This window comes from Chiloscyllium plagiosum, unplaced genomic scaffold (genome assembly GCF_037043375.1).
Source record: "Chiloscyllium plagiosum isolate Xiang-an unplaced genomic scaffold, Cpla_swu_hap1 HiC_scaffold_217, whole genome shotgun sequence".
Lineage (NCBI taxonomy): Eukaryota > Metazoa > Chordata > Chondrichthyes > Orectolobiformes > Hemiscylliidae > Chiloscyllium > Chiloscyllium plagiosum.
Window position 1 is genome coordinate 38,448 of NW_028270356.1, and position 13,931 is coordinate 52,378.

Consider the following 13,931-nt stretch of genomic DNA (forward strand, 5'->3'; position numbering starts at 1 on the left):
GGTGTCTCTCAGTCCCCTCGCTCGCTCAGGGAGATATCTGTACACTGACTGGTGTCTCTCAGTCCCCTCTCTCTCAGGGAGTTATCTGTACACTGACTGGTGTCTCTCAGACCCCTCTCTCTCTCTCAGGAAGATATCTGTACACTGACTGGTGTCTCTCAGTCCCCTCTCACTGTCAGGGAGATATATGTACACTGACTGGTGTCTCTCAGTCCCCTCTCTCTCAGGGAGATATCTGTGCACTGACTGGTGTCTCTCAGTCCCCCGTCTCTCCCTCTCAGGGAAATATCTGTACACTGACTGGTGTCTCTCAGTCCCCTCTCTCTCTCTCTCAGGGAGATATCTGCACACTGACTGGTGTCTCTCAGTCCCCTCTCTCTCTCAGGGAGATATCTGTACACTGACTGGTGTCTCTCAGTCCCCCCTCTCACTCTTAGGGAGATATCTGTACACTGACTGGTGTCTCTCAGTCCCCTCTCTCAGGGAGATATCTGGACACTGACTGGTGTTTCTCAGTCCCCTCTCTCTCTCAGGGAGATATCGGAACACTGACTGGTGTCTCTCAGTCCCCTCTCTCTCTCAGGGAGATATCTGTACACTGATTGGTGTCTCTCAGTCCCCCCTCTCACTCTTAGGGAGATATCTGTACACTGACTGGTGTCTCTCAGTCCCCTCTCTCTCTCTCTTAGGGAGATATCTGTGCACTGACTGGTGTCTCTCAGTCCCCTCTCTCTCAGGGAGATATCTGTACACTGACTGGTGTCTCTCAGTTCCCCCTCTCTCTCAGGGAGATATCTGTGCACTGACTGGTGTCTCTCAGATCCACCCCCCCCCCCCCCACCCTCTCTCAGGGAGATATGTGTACACTGACTGGTGTCTCTCAGTCCCCCCTCTCTCTCTCAGGGAGATATCTGTACACGGACTGGTGTCTCTCAGTCCCCCCTCTCTCTCTCTCAGGGAGATATCTGTACACTGACTGGTGTCTCTCAGTCCCCTCTCTCTCAGGGAGATATCTGTACACTGACTGGTGTCTCTCAGTTCCCCCTCTCTCTCAGGGAGATATCTGTGCACTGACTGGTGTCTCTCAGATCCACCCCCCCCCCCCCACCCTCTCTCAGGGAGATATGTGTACACTGACTGGTGTCTCTCAGTCCCCCCTCTCTCTCTCAGGGAGATATCTGTACACTGACTGGTGTCTCTCAGTCCCCTCTCTCTCAGGGAGATATCTGTACACTGACTGGTGTCTCTCAGTCCCCTCTCTCTCAGGGAGATATCTGTACACTGACTGGTGTCTCTCAGTCCCCTCTCTCGCTCAGGGAGATATCTGTACACTGACTGGTGTCTCTCAGTCCCCCCTCTCTCGCTCAGGGAGATATCTGTACACTGACTGGTGTCTCTCAGTCCCCCCCCCTCCCTCAGGGAGATATCTGTACACTGACTGGTGTCTCTCAGTCCCCCCTCTCTCTCTCAGGGAGATATCTGTACACTGACTGGTGTCTCTCAGTCCCCCCTCTCTCTCTCAGGGAGATATCTGGACACTGACCGGTGTCTCTCAGTCCCCTCTCTCTCTTAGGGAGATATCTGTACACTGACTGGTGTCTCTCAGTCCCCCCTCTCTCTCTCTCAGGGAGATATCTGTACACTGACTGGTGTCTCTCAGTCGCCCCCCTCTCTCTCAGGGAGATATCTGTACACTGACTGGTGTCTCTCAGTCCCCTCTCTCTCAGGGAGATATCTGTACACTGACTGGTGTCTCTCAGTCCCCCCTCTCTCGCTCAGGGAGATATCTGTACACTGACTGGTGTCTCTCAGTCCCCCCTCTCTCTCAGGGAGATATCTGTACACTGACTGGTGTCTCTCAGTCCCCCCTCTCTCTCTCAGGGAGATATCTGTACACTGACTGGTGTCTCTCAGTCCCCCCTCTCTCTCTCAGGGAGATATCTGGACACTGACCGGTGTCTCTCAGTCCCCTCTCTCTCTTAGGGAGATATCTGTACACTGACTGGTGTCTCTCAGTCCCCCCTCTCTCTCAGGGAGATATCTGTACACTGACTGGTATCTCTCAGTCCACTCTCTCTCTCAGGCAGATATCTGTACACTGACTGGTGTCTCTCAGTCCTCTCTCTCTCTCTCAGGGAGATATCTGTACACTGACTGGTGTCTCTCAGTCCCCTCTCTCTCAGGGAGTTATCTGTACACTGACTGGTGTCTCTCAGACCCCTCTCTCTCTCTCAGGAAGATATCTGTACACTGACTGGTGTCTCTCAGTCCCCTCTCACTGTCAGGGAGATATATGTACACTGACTGGTGTCTCTCAGTCCCCTCTCTCTCAGGGAGATATCTGTGCACTGACTGGTGTCTCTCAGTCCCCCGTCTCTCCCTCTCAGGGAAATATCTGTACGCTGACTGGTGTCTCTCAGTCCCCTCTCTCTCTCTCAGGGAGATATCTGCACACTGACTGGTGTCTCTCAGTCCCCTCTCTCTCTCAGGGAGATATCTGTACACTGACTGGTGTCTCTCAGTCCCCCCTCTCACTCTTAGGGAGATATCTGTACACTGACTGGTGTCTCTCAGTCCCCTCTCTCAGGGAGATATCTGTACACTGACTGGTGTCTCTCAGTCCCCTCTCTCTCTCAGGGAGATATCGGAACACTGACTGGTGTCTCTCAGTCCCCTCTCTCTCTCAGGGAGATATCTGTACACTGATTGGTGTCTCTCAGTCCCCCCTCTCACTCTTAGGGAGATATCTGTACACTGACTGGTGTCTCTCAGTCCCCTCTCTCTCTCTCTTAGGGAGATATCTGTACACTGACTGGTGTCTCTCAGTCCCCTCTCTCTCTCTCTCAGGGAGATATCTGTACACTGACTGGTGTCTCTCAGTCCCCTCTCTCTCTCTCTCAGGGAGATATCTGTACACTGACTGGTGTCTCTCAGTTCCCCCTCTTTCTCAGGGAGATATCTGTGCACTGACTGGTGTCTCTCAGTTCCACCCCCCCCCCCCCCCCCCCCGCCTCTCTCAGGGAGATATGTGTACACTGACTGGTGTCTCTCAGTCCCCCCTCTCTCTCTCAGGGAGATATCTGTACACTGACTGGTGTCTCTCAGTCCCTCTCTCTCTCTCTCAGGGAGATATCTGTACACTGACTGGTGTCTCTCAGTCCCCCCTCTCTCTCTCAGGGAGATATCTGTACACTGACTGGTGTCTCTCAGTCCCCCCTCTCTCTCTCAGGGAGATATCTGTACACTGACTGGTGTCTCTCAGTTCCCCCTCTTTCTCAGGGAGATATCTGTGCACTGACTGGTGTCTCTCAGTTCCACCCCCCCCCCCCCCCCCCCCCCCCCGCCTCTCTCAGGGAGATATGTGTACACTGACTGGTGTCTCTCAGTCCCCTCTCTCTCTCTCAGGGAGATATCTGTACACTGACTGGTGTCTCTCAGTCCCTCTCTCTCTCTCTCAGGGAGATATCTGTACACTGACTGGTGTCTCTCAGTCCCCCCTCTCTCTCTCAGGGAGATATCTGTACACTGACTGGTGTTTCTCAGTCCCCTCTCTCTCTCAGGGAGATATCGGAACACTGACTGGTGTCTCTCAGTCCCCTCTCTCTCTCAGGGAGATATCTGTACACTGATTGGTGTCTCTCAGTCCCCCCTCTCACTCTTAGGGAGATATCTGTACACTGACTGGTGTCTCTCAGTCCCCTCTCTCTCTCTCTTAGGGAGATATCTGTACACTGACTGGTGTCTCTCAGTCCCCTCTCTCTCAGGGAGATATCTGTACACTGACTGGTGTCTCTCAGTCCCCTCTCTCTCTCTCAGGGAGATATCTGTACACTGACTGGTGTCTCTCAGTCGCCTCTCTCTCTCTCAGGGAGATATCTGTACACTGACTGGTGTCTCTCAGTCCCCTCTCTCTCAGGGAGATATCTGTACACTGACTGGTGTCTCTCAGTCCCCTCTCTCTCTCTCAGGGAGATATCTGTACACTGACTGGTGTCTCTCAGTCCCCTCTCTCTCAGGGAGATATCTGTACACTGACTGGTGTCTCCCAGTCCCCTCTCTCTCAGGGAGATATCTGTACACTGACTGGTGTCTCTCAGTCCCCTCTCTCTCTCTCAGGGAGATATCTGTACACTGACTGGTGTCTCTCAGTCCCCTCTCTCTCTCTCAGGGAGATATCTGTACACTGACTGGTGTCTCTCAGTCCCCTCTCTCTCAGGGAGATATCTGTACACTGACTGGTGTCTCTCAGTCCCCTCTCTCTCTCTCAGGGAGATATCTGTACACTGACTGGTGTGTCTCAGTCCCCTCTCTCTCTCTCAGGGAGATATCTGTACACTGACTGGTGTCTCTCAGTCCCCTCTCTCACTCTCAGGGAGATATCTGTACACTGACTGGTGTCTCTCAGTCCCCTCTCTCTCTCTCAGGGAGATATCTGTACACTGACTGGTGTCTCTCAGTCCCCCCCTCTCTCTCTCTCAGGGAGATATCTGTACACTGACTGGTGTCTCTCAGTCCCCTCTCTCTCTCTCTCAGGGAGATATCTGTACACTGACTGGTGTCTCTCAGTCCCCTCTCTCTCAGGGAGATATCTGTACACTGACTGGTGTCTCTCAATCCCCCCTCTCTCAGGGAGATATCTGTACACTGACTGGTGTCTCTCAGTCCCCTCTCTCTCAGGGAGATATCTGTACACTGACTGGTGTCTCTCAGTCCCCTCTCTCTCAGGGAGATATCTGTACACTGACTGGTGTCTCTCAGTCCCCCCTCTCTCTCTCAGGGAGATATCTGTACACTGACTGGTGTCTCTCAGTCCCCCCCCTCTCTCTCTCTCTCTGGGAGATATCTGTACAGTGACTGGTGTCTCTCAGTCCCCCCTCTCTCGCTCAGGGAGATATCTGTACACTGACTGGTGTCTCTCAGTCCCCCCTCTCTCTCTCAGGGAGATATCTGTACACTGACTGGTGTCTCTCAGTCCCCTCTCTCTCAGGGAGATATCTGTACACTGACTGGTGTCTCTCAGTCCCCTCTCTCTCAGGGAGATATCTGTACACTGACTGGTGTCTCTCAGTCCCCTCTCTCTCTCAGGGAGATATCTGTACACTGACTGGTGTCTCTCAGTCCCCCCTCTCTCTCAGGGAGATATCTGTACACTGACTGGTGTCTCTCAGTCCCCTCTCTCTCTCAGGGAGATATCTGTACACTGACTGGTGTCTCTCAGTCCCCTCTCTCTCTCTCTCTGGGAGATATCTGTACAGTGACTGGTGTCTCTCAGTCCCCCCTCTCTCTCTCTGGGAGATATCTGTACAGTGACTGGTGTCTCTCAGTCCCCCCTCTCTCTCTCAGGGAGATATCTGTACACTGACTGGTGTCTCTCAGTCCCCCCTCTCTCTCAGGGAGATATCTGAACACTGACTGGTGTCTCTCAGTCCCCCCTCTCTCTCTCAGGGAGATATCTGTACACTGACTGGTGTCTCTCAGTCCCCCCTCTCTCTCTCAGGGAGATATCTGTACACTGACTGGTGTCTCTCAGTCCCCTCTCTCTCTCTCAGGGAGATATCTGTACACTGACTGGTGTCTCTCAGTCCCCCCTCTCTCTCAGGGAGATATCTGAACACTGACTGGTGTCTCTCAGTCCCCCCTCTCTCTCTCAGGGAGATATCTGTACACTGACTGGTGTCTCTCAGTCCCCCTCTCTCTCTCAGGGAGATATCTGTACACTGACTGGTGTCTCTCAGTCCCCTCTCTCTCTCTCTCTCAGGGAGATATCTGTACACTGACTGGTGTCTCTCAGTCCCCCCTCTCTCTCAGGGAGATATCTGTACACTGACTGGTGTCTCTCAGTCCCCTCTCTCTCTCAGGGAGATATCTGTACACTGACTGGTGTCTCTCAGTCCCCTCTCTCTCAGGGAGATATCTGTACACTGACTGGTGTCTCTCAGTCCCTCTCTGCATCTTACCAGTAGTTTGAATCTTTTTTAGAAACCTTTTCTGGACATATTTTGCTTCAATCCACTGTTCCTTCTGCTGCCTGTAAAAACAAACTGTCAGTTCGGAATATCGAGAGGGAGCGAGAGTGAACCTTCCTCTTACACTGCCCTACGGCCGCACCCACCACCCATCAAGCACTCCCTCTACACTGTCCCCCCACTCCCAGGGACAGGGGGTTAGATACAGAGTAAAGCTCCCTCTACACTGTCCCCCCACTCCCAGGGACAGGGGCTTAGATACAGAGTAAAGCTCCCTCTACACTGTCCCCCCACTCCCAGGGACAGGGGGTTAGATACAGAGTAAAGCTCCCTCTACACCGTCACCGTCCCCCACTCACAGGGACAGGGGGTTAGATACAGAGTAAAGCTCCCTCTACACCGTCCCCCCCACTCCCAGGGACAGGGGGTTAGATACAGAGTAAAGCTCCCTCTACACCGTCCCCCCACTCCCAGGGACAGGGGGTTAGATACAGAGTAAAGCTCCCTCTACACTGTCCCCCCACTCCCAGGGACAGGGGGTTAGATACAGAGTAAAGCTCCCTCTACACTGTCCCCCCCACTCCCAGGGACAGGGGGGTTAGATACAGAGTAAAGCTCCCTCTACACCGTCCCCTCACTCCCAGGGACAGGGGGTTAGATACAGAGTAAAGCTCCCTCTACACCGTCCCCTCCACTCCCAGGGACAGGGGGTTAGATACAGAGTAAAGCTTCCTCTACACCGTCCCCCCCACTCCCAGGGACAGGGGGTTAGATACAGAGTAAAGCTTCCTCTACACCGTCCCCCCACTCCCAGGGACAGGGGGGTTAGATACAGAGTAAAGCTCCCTCTACACCGTCCCCCACTCCCAGGGACAGGGGGTTCGATACCGAGAAAAGCTCCCTCTACACAGTCCCTCACTCCCAGGGACAGGGGGTTAGATACAGAGTAAAGCTTCCTCTACACCGTCCCCTCACTCCCAGGGACAGGGGGTTAGATACTGAGTCAAGCTCCCTCTACACAGTTCCTCACTCCCAGGGACAGGGGGTTAGATACAGAGTAAAGCTCTCTCTACACCGTCCCCTCACTCCCAGGGACAGGGGGTTAGATACAGAGTAAAGCTCCCTCTACACTGTCCCCCCACTCCCAGGGACAGGGGGTTAGATACAGAGTAAAGCTTCCTCTACACCGTCCCCCCCACTCTCAGGGACAGGGGGGTTAGATACAGAGTAAAGCTCCCACTACACTGCCCCCCCACTCCCAGGGACAGGGGGTTAGATACCGAGAAAAGCTCCCTCTACACAGTCCCTCACTCCCAGGGTCAGGGGGTTAGATACAGAGTAAAGCTCCCTCTACACAGTCCCTCACTCTCAGGGACAGGGCGTTAGATACAGAGTAAAGCTCCCACTACACTGTCCCCCCACTCCCAGGGACAGGGGGTTAGATACCGAGAAAAGCTCCCTCTACAAAGTCCCTCACTCCCAGGGACAGGGGGTTAGATACAGAGTAAAGCTCCCTCTACACCGTCCCCTCACTCCCAGGGACAGGGGGTTAGATACAGAGTAAAGCTCCCTCTACACCGTCCCCCCACTCCCAGGGACAGGGGGTTAGATACTGAGTAAAGCTGCCTCTACACTGTCTCTCCACTCCCAGGGACAGGGGGTTAGATACAGAGTAAAGCTCCCTCTACACCGTCCTCCACTTCCAGGGACAGGGGGGTTAGATACAGAGTAAAGCTCCCTCTACACCGTCCCCCCACTCCCAGGGACAGGGGGTTAGATACCGAGAAAAGCTCCCTCTACACCGTCCCCCCCACTCCCAGGGACACGGGGTTAGATACTGAGAAAAGCTCCCTCTACACCGTCCCCCCACTCCCAGGGACAGGGGGTTAGATACTGAGAAAAGCTCCCTCGACACCGTCCCCCACTCCCAGGGACAGGGGGTTAGATACAGAGTAAAGCTCCCTCTACACCATCCCCCCACTCCCAGGGACAGGGGGTTAGATACAGAGTAAAGCTCCCTCTACACCGTCCCCCCCACTCCCAGGGATAGGGGGGTTAGATACAGGGTAAAGCTCCCTCTACACAGTCCCTCACTCCCAGGGACAGGGGGTTAGATACAGAGTAAAGCTTCCTCTACACCGTCCCCTCACTCCCAGGGACAGGGGGTTAGATACTGAGTAAAGCTCCCTCTACACAGTCCCTCACTCCCAGGGACAGGGGGTTAGATGCAGAGTAAAGCTCCCTCTACACCGTCCCCTCACTCCCAGGGACAGGGGGTTAGATACAGAGTAAAGCTCCCTCTACACCGTCCCCCACTCCCAGGGACAGGGGGTTCGATACCGAGAAAAGCTCCCTCTACACCGTCCCCCACTCCCAGGGAGAGGGGGTTAGATACAGAGTAAAGCTCTCTCTACACCATCCCCCCCACTCCCAGGGATAGGGGGGTTAGATACAGAGTAAAGCTCCCTCGACACCGTCCCCCCCACTCCCAGGGACAGGGGGTTAGATACAGGGTAAAGCTCCCTCTACACCGTCCCCCCACTCCCAGGGACAGGGGGGTTAGATCCAGAGTAAAGCTCCCTCTACACCGTCCCCCCCACTCCCAGGGACAGGGGGGTTATATACAGAGTAAAGCTCCCTCTACACCATCCCCCCACTCCCAGGGACAGGGGGTTAGATACAGAGTAAAGCTCCCTCTACACCGTACCTCAACCCCCAGGGACAGGGAGTTAGATACAGAGTAAAACTCCCTCTACACCGTCCCCCCCACTCCCAGGGACAGGGGGTTAGATACAGAGTAAAGCTCCCTCTACACCGTCCCCCCCACTCTCAGGGACAGGGGGGGTTAGATACAGGGTAAAGCTCCCTCTACACCGTCCCCTCACTCCCAGGGACAGGGGGGTTAGATACAGAGTAAAGCTCCCTCTGCACCATCCCCCCACTCCCAGGGACAGGGGGTTAGATACAGAGTAAAGCTCCCTCTACACCGTCCCCCCCACTCTCAGGGACAGGGGGGTTAGATACAGAGTAAAACTCCCTCTACACTCTCCTTACCGTGAACTCTCCGCTGTAGGCTTAGTCATGCCGGAATGTTCTGTCTCAGCCTCGTAAATGTGGTTGACAGTATCATTGCCGAGGGCACACAGTAACTGGAGATAGAGGAGAACAGAGTCTTTCATCCCTTTCCCCGTTCCCTCCTGCTCTACACCGTCCCCAATGGACCCCAAACCCCTTCCCCGTTCCCTCCCGCTCTACACCGTCCCCCGATGGACCCCAAACCCCTTCCCCGTTCCCTCCCGCTCTACACTGTCCCCAATGGACCCCAAACCCCTTCCCCGTTCCCTCCCGCTCTTCACAGTCCCCAATGGACCCCAAACCCCTTCCCCGTTCCCTCCTGCTCTACACCATCCCCAATGGACCCCAAACCCCTTCCCCGTTCCCTCCCGCTCTACACCGTCCCCAATGGACCCCAAACCCCTTCCCCGCTCCCTCCCGCTCTACACCATCCCCAATGAACCCCAAACCCCTTCCCCGTTCCCTCCCGCTCTACACCATCCCCAATGGACCCCAAACCCCTTCCCCATTCCCTCCCGCTCTTCACAGTCCCCAACAGACCCCAAACCCCTTCCCCGTTCCCTCCCGCTCTACACCGTCCCCAATGGACCCCCAAACCCCTTCGCTGTTCCCTCACACTCTACACCGTCCCCCAATGGACCCCAAACCCCTTCCCCGTTCCTTCCCGCTCTTCACAGTCCCCAACAGACCCCAAACCCCTTCCCCGTTCCCTCCCGCTCTACACCGTCCCTGATGGACCCCAAACCCCTTCCCCATTCTCTTTCGCTCTACACCATCCCTGATGGACCCCAACCACTTCCCCAGTCCCTCCCGCTCTACACCATCCCAACTGACCCCAAACCCAAGACCATCGCAGCTTGACCACTGTGCGCCCTCTAACCCCTGACCCATGCCTCACCTTGAGCAGCTCCGGCTCCCAGGTGTCAAGGGTCAGGGAGCGAACTTTGGACTGATGGACGCCCAGACCCCTGGGAAGAAGAGGGGACGTCAATAAAAAGGAGATCTTTGACAACCCACAGCCTGCCACCTCCCATTCCCCGCCCCACCAACCTGTTATGAAGTTGTTGGCTTGTCCTGTACCTTTACGAGAGAGTGTCATGTGACTGACTGCACGCATAGAGTGTGCGGACAAGTTTAAAACTATAACATTTGGCTGGGAAACAATTAGCCGACCTGAGTACCATATTCCACCACCATTTGAATTGAGCCAATCAGTTGAAACTATGCCCCAAGATACTAAAACCCAGGCGAATTTGAATTTTACTGCTTTGACGACATCAGACCAATGAGGCGATTCGATATTTCTGAAAGGAGACAGTGAGGCCGGCAGGCGCTGGAGTTCAGAGTCAAGAGTGTGGTGCTGGAAAAGCACAGCTGGTCAGACAGCATCCGAGGAGCAGGAGAGTTGGCATTTCGGGCAAAAGCTGTTGAAGGGCGACACATCCCTGGGCACTATGGGACACGGTCCCCACGGCCAACCCACCCTAACCGACACATCCCTGGGGCACTATGGGACACTGTCCCCACGGCCAACCCACCCTAACCTACACATCCCTGGGCACTATGGGACACTGTCCCCACGGCCAACCCACCCGACCCTACACATCCCTGGGCACTATGGGACACTGTCCCCACGGCCAACCCAGCCTAACCTACACATCCCTGGGGCACTATGGGACAATTTCCCACGGCCAACCCACCCTAACCTACACATCCCTAGGCACTATGGGACAATTTCCCCACGGCCAACCCACCCTAACCTACACATCCCTGGGCACTACTGGATGTCTAGGTTAGGGTGGATTGGCCGTGCTAAATTACCCAAAGTGCCCAGGGATCTGTAGGTTAGGGTGGGTTGGCCATGGGGAAATTGTCCCATAGTGCCCAGGGATGTATAGATTAGGGTGGGTTGGCCGTGGGGACAGTATCCCATAGAGCCCAGGGATGTCTAGGTTAGGGTGGATTGGCCATGGGGCAATTGTCCCAAAGTGCCTCAGGGATGTGTAGGTTTGGGTGGGTTGGCTGTGGGTAATTGTCCCACAGTGCCCAGGGATGTGTAGGTTAGGGTGGGTTGGCCGTGGGAAATTGTACCACAGTGCCCAGAGATGTGTAGGTTAGGGTGGGTTGGCCGTGGGAAATTGTCCCACAGTGCCCAGGGATGTGTAGGTTAGGGTGGGTTGGCCCTGGGAAATTGTCCCATTGTGCCCAGGGATATGTAGGTTAAGGTGGGTTGGCCGTGGGAAATTGTCCCATAGTGCCCAGGGATATGTAGGTTACGGTGGGTTGACCATTGGCAAGTATCCCATAGTGCCCAGGGATGTGTAGGTTAGGGTGGGTTGGCCATGGGCAAGTGTACCATAGTGCCCAGGGATGTGTAGGTTAGGGTGGGTTGGCCGTGGGGACAGTGTCCCATAGTGCCCAGGGATGTGTAGGTTAGGGTGGGTTGACCGTAGGGACAGTGTCCCATAGTGCCCAGGGATGTGTAGGTTAGGGTGGGTTGGCCATTGGGAAACTGTCCCATAGTGCCCAGGGATGTGTAGGTTAGGGTGGGTTGGCCGTGGGAAATTGTCCCACAGTGCCCAGGGATGTGTAGGTTAGGTTGGGTTGGCCGTGGGGACAGTGTCCCATAGTGCCCAGGGATGTGTAGGTTAGGGTGGGTTGGCCGTGGGGACAGTGTCCCACAGTGCCCAGGGATGTGTAGGTTAGGGTGGGTTGGCCGTGGGAAGTTGTCCCACAGTGCCCAGGGATGTGTAGGTTAGGGTGGGTTGGCCGTGGGAAATTGTCCCACAGTGCCCAGGGATGTGTAGGTTAGGGTGTGTTGGCCGTGGGGACAGTGTCCCACAGTGTGCCCAGGGATGTGTAGGTTAGGGTGGGTTGGCCGTGGGAAATTGTCCCACAGTGCCCAGGGATGTGTAGGTTAGGGTGGGTTGGCCGTGGGGACAGTGTCCCATAGTGCCCAGGGATGTGTAGGTTAGGGTGGGTTGACCGGAGGGACAGTGTCCCATAGTGCCCAGGGATGTGTAGGTTAGGGTGGGTTGGCCGTGGGGACAGTGTCCCATAGTGCCCAGTGATGTGTAGGTCAGGGTGGGTTGGCCATGGGGACACTGTCCCATAGTGCCCCAGGGATGTGTAGGTCAGGGTGGGTTGGCCGTGGGGACAGTGTCCCATAGTGCCCCAGGGATGTGTAGGTCAGGGTGGGTTGGCCCGTGGGGACAGTGTCCCATAGTGCCCAGGGATGTGTAGGTCAGGGTGGGTTGGCCGTGGGGACAGTGTCCCATAGTGCCCAGGGATGTGTAGGTTAGGGTGGGTTGGCCGTGGGGACAGTGTCCCATAGTGCCCAGTGATGTGTAGGTTAGGGTGGGTTGGCCGTGGGGACAGTGTCCCATAGTGCCCAGTGATGTGTAGGTTAGGGTGGGGTTGGCCGTGGGAAATTGTCCCATAGTGCCCAGGGATGTGTAGGTTAGGGTGGGTTGCCTTTGGCTGAGGAACGGCTGAGGATCCTGGGATTGTACTCATTGGAGTTTAGAAGATTAAGGGGAGATCTAATAGAAACTTACAAGATAATACATGGCTTGGAGAGGGTGGACGCTAGGAAATTATTTCCGTTAGGCGACGAGACTAGGACCCGTGGACACAGCCTTAGAATTAGAGGGGGTAAATTCAGAACAGAAATGCGGAGACATTTCTTCAGCCAGAGAGTGGTGGGCCTGTGGAATTCATTGCCGCGGAGTGCAGTGGAGGCCGGGACTCTAAATGTCTTCAAGGCAGAGATTGATAAGATTATTGATGTCACAAGGAATTAAGGGCTACGGGGAGAATGTGGGTAAGTGGAGCTGAAATGCCCATCAGCCATGATGGAATGGCGGAGGGGACTCGATGGGCCGAATGGCCTTACTTCTGCTCCTATGTCTTATGGTCTTATGGAAACAGAGAGATAGAGACAGTGAGAGAGAGACAGAGAGGGAGAGTCAGACAGAGAGACAGAGAGAGAGAGACAGCGAGAGAGACAGACAGAGAGATTGAGAGACAGCGAGAGAGAGAGACAGAGAGAGAGTCAGACAGAGAGACAGAGAGAGAGAGACAGCGAGAGAGACAGACAGAGAGATAGAGAGACAGAGAGAAAGAGAGAGACAGCGAGAGAGTCAGACAGAGAGACAGAGAGAGAGAGAGAGAGAGACAGAGAGAAAGAGAGAGACAGAGAGAGAGTCAGACAGAGAGAGAGAGAGACAGACAGACAGACAGAGGGAGAGAGAGACAGAGTGAGAGATAAAGAGACAGAGAGAGAGAGACAGACAGACAGAGAGACAGACAGATAGAGAGACAGACAGAGGGAGAGAGAGAGAGAGAGAGAGAGAAAGAGACAGACAGAGAGAGACAGAGCGAGAGACAGAGAGAGACAGAGAGAGAGAGACAGAGAGACAGAGATTAGATTAGATTACTTACAGTGTGGAAACAGGCCCTTCGGCCTACCAAGTCCACACCGACCCGCCGAAGAGCAACTCAGACCAATTCCCCTACATTTACCCCTTCATCTAACACTCTGGGGTAATTTAGCGTGGCCAATTCACCCGGCCCGCACATCTTTGGACTGTGGGAGGAAACCGGAGCTCCCGGAGGAATCCAACGCAGACACGGGGAGAACGTGCAAACTCCACGCAGACAGTTGGCTGAGGCGGGTACTGAACCCGGGTCTTTGGCGCTGTGAGGCAGCAGTGCTGACCAGCGTGCCATCCTCAGCACAGCACAGCACAGCACAGCACAGCAGAGCGGGTCAGCTGCGATTCTCCTCTCGACCCAGAGCACACGTCGAGATATGTTGACACGTTTCGTGATGGGGTGCCTGTCTCTGTCACGCGGTTAGTTGGTGGGAAACGCGACAGAATCGCTGGT

At 55.1% G+C, this 13,931-nt stretch overlaps 1 protein-coding gene across 1 annotated transcript in view; it reads right to left on the reverse strand.

Moving 5' to 3' along the window:
* LOC122547584 (arf-GAP with coiled-coil, ANK repeat and PH domain-containing protein 2) overlaps positions 1-13,931 on the reverse strand; it is a 126,095-nt gene that overhangs the window by 38,252 nt on the left and 73,912 nt on the right. The window contains exons 11-13 of the mRNA XM_087985752.1: positions 9,940-10,009; positions 9,021-9,115; positions 5,958-6,028 (exon numbers count right to left, since the gene is read on the reverse strand). Coding sequence (XP_087841878.1) covers positions 5,958-6,028; positions 9,021-9,115; positions 9,940-10,009 — 236 coding nt within the window. The remainder of the gene's footprint in view (positions 1-5,957; positions 6,029-9,020; positions 9,116-9,939; positions 10,010-13,931) is intronic.